Source organism: Ipomoea triloba, chromosome 2, assembly GCF_003576645.1.
Source record: "Ipomoea triloba cultivar NCNSP0323 chromosome 2, ASM357664v1".
In the NCBI taxonomy this organism is placed as follows: Eukaryota; Viridiplantae; Streptophyta; class Magnoliopsida; order Solanales; family Convolvulaceae; genus Ipomoea; species Ipomoea triloba.
Window position 1 is genome coordinate 11,686,680 of NC_044917.1, and position 10,938 is coordinate 11,697,617.

Here is a 10,938-nt window from a genome sequence, read left to right on the forward strand (position 1 = left end):
GTCTGGTTTGGTATGTAAACTTCATCGCTCCTTATATGGTTTAAAGCAATCTCCACGAGCTTGGTTTGGGAGATTTAGCTCTGTGTTATGTGAGTTTGGTATGACTAGAAGTGAAGTTGATCATTCTGTTTTCTATCGTCATTCTAATGGGAAATGCATATACCTTATAGTATATGTGGATGACATTGTTATTACAGGGAGTGATCAAGATGGCATATCTCAATTGAAAGAGTATCTTTTCAGTCGGTTCCAGACCAAGGATTTAGGCAAGCTAAAGTATTTTCTCGGAATTGAAGTAGCCCAGTCTGACAGTGGTATAGTCATTTCTCAAAGAAAGTATGCTTTGGACATTTTAGAAGAGACTGGTATGTTGGATTGTAAACCTGTGGGTAATCCAATGGATCCTAATGTTAAACTTCTACCAGGACAGGGGGAGCCATTGTCTGATCGAGAACGATATAGGAGATTAATTGGAAAATTGAATTATCTCACTATCACACGACCAGATATCTCTTTTGCAGTCAGTGTATTGAGTCAGTTTCTTGAGAACCCTTGTGATACTCATTGGGATGCTGCTGTTCGGGTTCTAAAATATATCAAGGGATCACCAGGACAAGGTCTACTATATGAAGATAGAGGGCATACTCAGGTTGTTGGGTATTCTGATGCAGATTGGGCCGGTTGTCCATTTGACAGGCGCTCTACTTCAGGTTATTGTGTACTCATTGGTGGTAATCTTATATCTTGGAAAAGTAAGAAGCAGGATGTGGTTGCCAGATCTAGTGCCGAAGCTGAATACCGAGCTATGGCTTTAGCTACATGTGAACTCATATGGCTGAAGCACTTACTCCAAGAGTTGCAGTGTGGTGATGTTGCTCAAATGACATTAATATGTGATAACCAAGCAGCACTACATATCGCCTCAAATCCAGTTTTTCATGAAAGGACCAAACATATCGAGGTTGATTGCCACTTCATCAGAGAAAAGATTGTGTCTGGATGTATTACAACCAGTTTCGTCAATTCTACTGATCAGTTAGCTGATATCCTAACTAAGTCCCTTAGAGCTCCTAGAGTTGAGTATATTTGTAACAAGCTTGGTGTATATAATTTATATTCTCCAGCTTGAGGGGGAGTGTGAAATATTATGGAGCAAAATCTGGAGTGTTTCCTGGAGTGTTTCCAGGGGTGTAGTTAGTGTATTTTTTTCAGGAAAAGTGTCCCCATTTGTCTCCATCCTTAGATGTATATATATGTAATCAGTGTGTAGTGAATCAATAAGAGAAATATACAACATACTCTTATTTCAGAAGTATCAACCATCAACTGTTTCTTAAACTGCTACAAACAGAGTGAGAAATTTTCATTTTTTATGATAAGTTAAGTTCATAGGCTGAGGTCGATAGTAGTAGTAACAAATTTTTGAAAATGGGTATCACAAATTGGGTGAATTGATTGAAAATGTGTGTGCAAGAGTTTTAGGTAGAGGTGAACATAAGTTGGGTTGAGTCTTCCCCAAGGGATGACTTCACTCGAACCACTAGTCCTATGGTTTGGGTTGGTCTCGGGTAAGTTTTGAATTGATGGAAAATTGAGAGTGACATTGTAGGGATGGTTTGGGTTGGCCTCGGGTCAGTTTAGGATTGATGAAAAATTGAGAGTGACATTGTAGGGTTAGTTTAAGTTCAGCTTGATACTAGTCTAATAGCCCCTCTTAACTATAGGTTTACATACCTAGGATTTAATGTCAAATTTTTTGGATAGTTGTGTGGACCATGAATAAATAAACTATAAATAAAACGTATATTTTTAATATACTAAATGTACATTATTTATGTACTGAATGTACATTATTTGATGGAAAATTACACTTTTCGTCCCTAAGTTATAGGGTAATTGTAGAATTTGTCCCTAAATATTGGTCATGCTCACTTTTCATCCCTAAGTTATATTAAAATTGCAAATTTCATACCTAATGTTTTATTAACATAAGGAAAAAAAGTGCAACATCAATGATAACTTAGGGACGAAAAGTGAGTATGACCAACACTTAGAGACGAACTCTACAATTACCCTATAACTTGGGGACGAAAAATACAATTTTTCCTTATTTGATAGTATACAAAATAATGTACATTCAGTACTCAAATAATGTACCTTTAGTATATTTAAAATGTACATTTTCCAAGTGATCATTGTAATTCAATATGCGTTTAGACATTTAGTGCATAATGTAGCTCTTGTTGCAACTTTCACTGAGTTTGGGATCTTCTTATAGTGCATCTGATAAATGTTGTCCCCAGAACATAATTTGCAGTATCTATTTAGTGAGGTATATTTGTAGTAATACTTGTCATAAAAGACAAATAACAGAGGTTTTTCTTTATTATAGGAAGTTGGATTATAATTATTGAACTATACCCTGGATTCTCTCTGTATAGAGGGTTGTATGAGCTCTCCAAATATGCAGAAGGTGGATATAAAGTTGGGACTTTTGGGATGCTCTGGGAATATCTAAGTTATAGCACAAATGGAATGCGAGAGGTTCTGATTATCACAACCACGGAATGGTTGGTGTTTCTAGTCATTGCATACTACCTAGATCAAGTCATATCATCTGGAAGTGGCGTCGCTAGAAGTCCGCTATTTTGTTTGCGAAAATCTCCAAAGCAGCTTTTATCATCGGTTCAAAAACCTCCTCAGAACGATGAATCTGCTATAGAAATGGAAAATGATGATGTGGCACAAGAGGTAGCTTGTAATGCTTTTGTTAAATACAATGTTGCAGAAGGCGCTAGGCGCTAGGCTCTAGTCGGGCGCCTAGGGAGCACCTAGGCGGCCGAGTAATCTGAGTATATCATCTCCACTTTTCCCACTCAGGGCTAGGATTTGTTAGACTGTTATAATCCCCCAAACAAGTCAACTGCATATGTTAAATGGTTAGTTGAGTGCATAGCTGGAGAAATATAGAAGAGGAGTAGCTGAACAGGCAAAAAAATTCACTCGGCCGAGTTGGCTTTCAACTCGCCCGAGTTAGGTGCTCAACTCGGCAAGTCGGCCAGTTAGTTGGTCAACTGACTAAAAGCCGCCTATGGCTGAAATTGCCTAGGCCGATTTTTACAACACTGGTTAAATATGAGTTTGTATTACGGAAGTTATAGTAAATCAAATATAAGCTGGCTAATAAGAAAAGATTCATATGAGCATGCTTTAAGGCAGATTAACACACCACTTAAAGGGTTATACTTGTATAGATCTTACATTGATATGATTGGCAGGCTGTTTCTGCTTCCCCTTAGTTTGTTTTTAGCAACATTGGTAAAATATTCTTTACACAATTGCGTTTTTCGTGTTCCTTTTATCTGGTTTCAAGGCATCGTATCTTTTCATTTTTTGGTGAAATATTCCAAAAGAACACATCATTTTTAACCATAAACTTCATTGCTTTCCAGAGGAGGAAGGTTGAGCAACTGCTAAGTGAAAAGAATCCAAATTATACCACCATCTGCTATAACCTCAAAAAGGTGTATCCAGGAAAGGACGGGAATCCTGAAAAGTTTGCAGTAAAAGGATTAACTCTAGCATTAAAACGAGGGGAGTGTTTTGGTATGCTCGGTCCAAACGGTGCAGGCAAAACTACTTTTATTAGTATGGTTAGTAAAGATATGAAGCAGCACTACAACTCATGGTTGTTAACTAGTTTCTTTGTAGTAATTTGGTTTTAAATGATAGATGACTGGACTCTTGAATCCGAGCTCTGGGACAGCATATGTTGAGGGTCTTGATTTGCGAAGTCAAATGGGGCAAATATACCAGAGCATGGGTATTTGTCCCCAAGACAGGTACATACTATCATGTTTTTGTTCTGTCAAGGAAGTTTTTCCAAAGCCACACTTTTCTTTTGAACTCACACCATTTTATTCATTTCTTGAATGATTATATAGCTTGTTATGGGGCAACCTAACTGGAAGGGAGCACTTACTTTTCTATGGTAGACTCAAAAATCTCAAAGGGGCTGCCTTAATCCAGGTGAGTGAGTCTAACCCTTCACGAGAAAATCATATAGTCTGCAAGTTTATGACCGATCCAGTTTCATCACGACAGGCAGTGGAAGAATCTCTCAAAAGCTTTAACCTGTTCCACGGAGGAGTTGCTGATAGACTTGCGGGGAAATATAGTGGAGGCATGAGGCGAAGACTCAGTGTAGCGATTGCTTTGATCGGGGATCCCAAGGTATGTATACATTCTTAGCTTCTCAATTGCGTATGACAACTTGTACATGTTTTGAGGTTTTGCCACTTTGAGAAGCTAGCTGACTGATTATTGCATACAAATCTTGAAAATTTGAAGATTGTGTATCTGGATGAGCCCAGCACTGGCCTTGATCCAGCTTCAAGAAAACTGTTGTGGGATGTTGTTAAGCGTGCAAAACAAGATAGATCCATTGTTCTCACCAGTATACAACTTCTCTTTGTTTTAATATACATGTTCTTAGCATTCCTAGCGTTTTGTTTTTTGAAGAGTTAATACTAGCTGGGGTCCTCCGAGTATAATAGCACCGTCACATTTAGTCACTCACATGCTCCTTCAACTTTTAAATTATTAAGCATCTATGGTCCTAACTTTGCCCTTACTTAAACTAACGGAAGGACCGCATATGATTAAATTTGAAAGTTGAAGGACCACTGGTGGTTAAATTGAAAGTTTAGGACTAAACGTGGCACTGCCACTATACTCGACCCTATCTAGCTGGTATTAACTATTTTTAAATAAAAATCATTTCGTGTTGAGCCTGTAGGCATTTGAACTGAACAAACTGAATCCATTCTTGTCTTTAATAAGCTTTTCCATGCAAGAAAAAAGAGGATCATTACAAAGTGTATAGTCTTACTAATCTAACTAAATAAGTTTAACCAAAATGAAATGTTATTGAACTTTGCTAATAATAATTCAACCATGGTTCAGCACATTCCATGGAAGAGGCAGAATATCTTTGCGACCGTATAGGAATCTTTGTGGATGGGAACTTCCAGTGTCTCGGAAGTCCAGACGAGGTAAATAACATCATTCAATATTCTCGATCTTCAGTTATTCATCTCGTTTTGTCTGATCATAAATGCATTTATGAAACAGCTGAAGGTTAGATATGGAGGATCGTACATGTTCACAGTAACTACATCTCAAGAAGACGAGATGGAAGTGCAGAACTTGGTTAAACATCTATCTGGGAACGCGAAGAAGACGTATCAGTTGAGTGGGACACAGAAATTCGAGGTGCCGAAGAATAAGGTTAAAATCTCGGATGTTTTCCAGACAGTGAAGCTTGCAAAGCAGAGGTGTAATGTACTGTCTTGGGGTTTAGCTGACACAACATTGGAGGATGTTTTCATCAAGGTGGCTACTCAGGCTCAACCATCAACAATAACCCCTGCATGATAGGGGTAACCCCAACCAAGATGGCTAAGGATACAAACTTGTTACCATAAGGTCACTCACGAGTTCGAATCCCAGTCCTCTTGGTTTGAGTCAGTCAGCTATGGATAACCTATGCTGGTTTACCTCCTTGTGGTCCTTTACCGGCTAGGGTTATAAGACAGAGTTTATCTAGTGCGCACGCTCGGTGGCTGCGGTTTCCCTCGTCACTCAAACAAAAAAACACTACTGCATGATATATTGAGCACTTTGCTCCCTTCAGTTTTCACAAGTTTTTGTTAACTTTTGGGGATAAAACATATGCTTATATATTTCACATTGCCTTTTAGATATAATTTTATGTATAGTTGGCTTTAATGCTTGAAAAATGTAGTTTATAGTAAAAATTTATCTCACGTATAAAAGTGTGTAAAGAATGTATATGAAAAGTAGATATGATCATAGAAAATAGCTTGAAGAAGCTTCCTTGTTTCTTATTCGATGTTGTAGAGAGATATTGGAGAGAAAGAGAGTGGATGAGCCGAAAAGACCCCAAAAGGACTAAGGTCCTTTTTATAAAGCTAATACTCGTACCCAGTACCAAATATATGTACAAAATACATAGGGCGGTATATTCGGGGTATATTTTTTATCAAGTAGTCCCTAGTTCGTGCCCTAACGTCGAGCCAGTGAGGAAGAGTTTGGGCTGAAAAAACTGATCATATAGCTCGCGATTTACACTAGTTGCCTCGGTAAAAACTTTAGGTTAAGAAAAAACGCAGTGAAAATTTCTTAGCTAAGGGAAAAAAAAGCACAACCTTAAGTACAATCTTTTGAATTATAAAGGGTTGTCTGATTTTTTTCCGATCTAGAGATCGGATTAGAAACATGACTGAGAGATCAAATTTTATCGATCTAGCGATCGGATTACTAATTACAATCAGGAGGTTGAATTAATTGCGATTCGAAGATCGAATTTCACCAATCAAGAGATTAGGCACGGACTGAATGATATGAGTACACAGTTCGCGACGAACTCCTCGAGTTTGAGTTGAGCACAGGGGGGTGATTTATACTGGTTGCCTCGTTAAAAACCTTAAACTAAGAAAAACCCATTGGGAAAAAAACTTAGCTAAGGAGAAAAAAAAGTACAACTGCAAGTGCAATCTTTTGGACTACTGAGGGAAAGAATTGTTTGGGTTCTAGTCGTCTAGAGATGCAATTTTACCAATCAAGGGATTGTAATTACTTACGATCTGGCGATCAAATTTTAGCATGATTAAGAGACCAAATTTTTACCGATTTAGAGATCGGGTTTCACAAATCAGCAGATCGAACTTTTAATGAGATCTAGTGATCAAGTCTTACCAATCAGGAGATTGGATTTATTCATGGTCCAGTGACATCTACTGATCTTACTGATCATAAGCGGGAACGCCTCTCCCCATGCCCTCTACTCGGGCTAACCGGTCGTAATTAGTTTGAGTTCGGTCGAACCTTGACCCAGATTACTTGGTTTTAAGATCGTTCTTATTTGATCATGCTTGATTAGTTTTGATTACCACATTAATCACTATGACGGGTTTTGAAAACCGAAAATTATATGAATGCAGAGATTCCCCCTTTTAGCACTCAGTTCACGAACGAACAAAGAGTTCCAAGCGGAGGGACGCTAGGAAACTCGAAAGTCTAACGAAACCAGGAAGGTCATTATGCTCAAGAAGTATGCTATGGTGTGTTATAGTCACCAGAGTCACTTTGCTCGGGAAGCGCATTACGATCAGAAATTGCTTTAGTGAGCTCCGTAGGTCGAGGGAGTTGCCCTACAATCCTAACAGTAGCTCCCACTCCCCATGTTGCGAGAATCGCCAGCACAAGAGAGTAGCTACGATGGCTTCCCGAGTTCGTTTTCGATATTGACTGCGATCGGGAAGTAACTTGATTGAGTTCACAGTGCTGATGCATCGGACCATACTTATAGTATTGATGGTCGGTTTGACTAACTTGTAGGACTTTGAGGATTTACGAGGTTTAAATTTACTATCAAGAGATCGGACCTCTAACGAGATAGAGGGATTGAATGTTACCGATCAAGCGATCGAATTTTTAACGTGACTAAGTGTCTCAATTGCCTACTTCGTAGGGCTTAATGCTGAGAATTCGTCCCGGGCTCATCGTGGCGATGGTGGCAATGCCGACTTAACCGGACTTATAGTGTTAGTGGTGGTAATGCTGACCTAACCAAACTTAATTGCCTACTACGTAGGGCTTATGCCAAGATACGATTTTGGGCTTACAAGGTTGGTGGTGGTAGTACCAACCTAATCGGGCTTTGTATACGATTAATTTGCATACATGATCGTGTAACAACTTACAAAGCAAATTAAAAAAAAATTCAAGCTTTTAAAATTTTAGCTTTGCTCGGTCGCAGCTTCGAACAGGTGGGCTCGAGCATTTGATGAAGTTTACTGATCTTAATGATCGTAAATGGGCACCTTGCTCCCAACACCCTATAACCGGGCAAATAAATGGGCACCTTGCTCCCAACACCCTACAACCGGACAAATAAATGGGCACCTTACTCTCGAAATGGGCACCTTACTCCCATCACTCTATAACCGGGCAAATCAGTCCGAGGACCATTCGAAACGGGCACCATACTACTCTTGAAATGGGCACCTTACTCTCATCACCCGCTATAACTGGGCAAATTGGTCCGAGGACCATTCGAAACGAGCACCTTACTCCCGTAGTTTTTTCTGACTTTTAGTCATAACGATCTTGACGATCGTAAATGGGCACCTTACTCCCAACGCCCTATAACCGGGCAAATTGGTATGAGAACCAAGTGGTCGTGAGTTCGATCCCCACCTACAGACGACGCCATTTGATAGTAAAAATCCATCTCAGGTATAAAAGTGTGTAAAGAATGTATATGAAAAGTAGAGATGATCATGGAAAATAGCTTGAAGAAGCTTCCTTGTTAGAGAGAGAGGGAGAGAGGGAGAGAGGGAGAGAGAGAGTGTGTGTGTGAGCAAAAAAGTCCCCCAAATGAAGGACTAAGGTCCTTTTTATAAGGCTAGCTAATACTCGTACTCAATACCAATTCAAATATATGTACAAAATACGTAGGACGGTATATTTGGATTATATTCCTTATTACCAGTAGTAAACATACACAAACTTCTTTTATTTCATTTCTTTATATCATTTATTGACTTAATTATTTTTCCATATTACTAAAAGTTACTCTACAAATAAAATTATGAAATTCTAAATATTTTAAAGATATATTGACAAATAATTGATTACATATTACTCTGGATTATTTGTGGATTTTTTTTTTTACTTTTAATTAACATGAAGAAATATTGCATGTTTCACCTCTTGTTTAACAATTAGTTGTTAGCTATTAGTAAAATTTGTTAAAAAATGTTAGTTGATTGTGTTAATTGATTTAACCAATTAAGATCATTAGTTGTTTGTAAATAAATATTTGGTAACATTAATTGTTAGTTGATAACATTTAAATGATTTTAAGCAATGATATGAATATATTTTATACTAACAATTTATTAATTACTCCTATAATAATAAGCACACATTTAATAAATAATATTTATATTAACAAACACTAACTTCATTAATACAATTCTTTATAAAAATTAAATAACACATAATAATTAAGAATATTTAATAAAAGATTTTATTTTCTCACTACTTTCATCAAATAAACAAATTAAAATTTTAAAAAATAAAAATAAAAATCTGTTAGTTAAAATGAAAAGTTTAAGAAATAGGGAGAAGAGACCCTAAGGTTTAGAAAAGAAGTACGTGGTATTAAAAGAATTTTATAATTTTTCCTTTTAAAGTTGAAATGAAACACTATGAGTAACTTTTTTAGCAAATTATATCATGAATTAAGGTTAGCATTGCAATGTGGATCATTGATATATATTCATTTTAACATATTGCGGGTTCAATTTTAGTGTACTACATGTTTATTTTTAGATAGTACATTAAAAACGAACTTGTGACATACTAAAAATAAACATATATCAAAATATAATGAACCACTAAAAAGGAATATAAAGTATAGTATAAATTAATCTTCAACTAACATACTAAAAGTGAACCTTATATCAATAGACCTCTTACTGGGCACAAAGACTATGTGTATCACTGCACACATTTTTTTTTCATTTTCGAACAATAGGGTTTTAATTAACAAACCCCTCTATCTCTCTCTCTCTCTCTCTCTCTAATCTCCTTTGTCACCTATCTCTCTCTCTCTCGATCTTATCATTAGAACTAAAAAACCCTCTAAAAACCTCGATTGAGGTTGCTCTAAGAGTTTAAGCTAGGTGGCATTTGATTGAAAACTTTTGCATCATATATTATTGAATTTGATTTTTTTTTTGAAAACGAATTTGATATTTATTATTACATTTGTTTGTCTACTTTTACTATCCTATTATTCCATATCAACTTCTTAGTCATCATAAAACGTATTAGCATTCTCATTTTCGATCTACTTCTGAATAAAGGAATAAAAAATAAAAAAGTTAGTGTACATGCATTGAATATGGAATTTTAATATATGAACACACATATGCATGCGTGTATATTTATTCATTTTAATTTTAATTAATTAGATTTCAATTCTTATTTATTACTTAAATAAACCAATTACAATTACAAGTATTTAATTCCGATTTCCATGCTTGTCCCAGTACCTTTCCTAAATACTGCTTTAATTAGTTGATTAAGTCAAATAGTTAAAATGAGTAAAAGATCTAAAAGTTAAACAAAAGAAGAAAGCATTTATTAAACAAGGTGATTAATTTAGGAAAAATATTTCTTTATAATTAATATAAAAATTTAACGTTTAATTTCTAAATATAAAATCATTCATGCTTCATCTGCTCAATCACTCTTTTTCTTTTTCAATTCTCTCAAATAAACTAGTGAGTTAAACTTGTGCGGGTCTTCAATCAGTCTTCTTGGACATGAAGAAACCTAATTCCGATTTGCCGTAGGAAACACGTAATATATATATATATATATATATATATATATATATATATATATATATATATATATATATATATTCCCATCCATCCATCCATAATATGAGTTGCGTAGTTCTCGTAACCGCCTTGGTTTTGCGAAATCCTTATTAGGGTTTTCTTGATTCATCCAGGGAGAGAGAGAGAGAGAATGGAGTGTGAAACCCCAATCGATGAGTACTATTGCGCAGCATGGGAAGCTCCATATCTTCGAACACCGGAACTCCTTCAATCTTCACCGTCCACTACATCTCATCAATACTTTTACATCCGAATCGATCTTGAATTTCTCTCCCCATCTGCGAACGCAATCGCCGCCGACGATGATGGGGATTTTGACCCGAATTGCTTCCAGAGCGTCACCAAAACGGAGCACTTCTGGGCACCGTGCCGCCGCCTAGACCCTGATGATGATGAGAAACTCCCCTGCGGCTTCGTCTCCGGCGTGCTTTCCGGC

The 10,938-nt window shown here is 36.7% G+C and overlaps 1 protein-coding gene across 2 annotated transcripts in view; it reads left to right on the forward strand.

Moving 5' to 3' along the window:
* LOC116010118 (ABC transporter A family member 7-like) overlaps window positions 1–5,894 on the forward strand; it is a 14,232-nt gene extending 8,338 nt beyond the window's left edge. Inside the window, exons 11-18 of one of the 2 annotated variants that reach the window (XM_031249389.1) lie at window positions 2,393–2,751; window positions 3,453–3,653; window positions 3,733–3,842; window positions 3,945–4,029; window positions 4,105–4,233; window positions 4,351–4,456; window positions 4,966–5,054; window positions 5,134–5,894. In XM_031249389.1, coding sequence (XP_031105249.1) covers window positions 2,393–2,751; window positions 3,453–3,653; window positions 3,733–3,842; window positions 3,945–4,029; window positions 4,105–4,233; window positions 4,351–4,456; window positions 4,966–5,054; window positions 5,134–5,436 — 1,382 coding nt within the window. In that variant the 3' untranslated portion in view covers window positions 5,437–5,894. The remainder of the gene's footprint in view (window positions 1–2,392; window positions 2,752–3,452; window positions 3,654–3,732; window positions 3,843–3,944; window positions 4,030–4,104; window positions 4,234–4,350; window positions 4,457–4,965; window positions 5,055–5,133) is intronic. The other variant, XM_031249390.1, reaches the window with a different exon arrangement.
* Window positions 5,895–10,938: the final 5,044 nt, after the last annotated feature.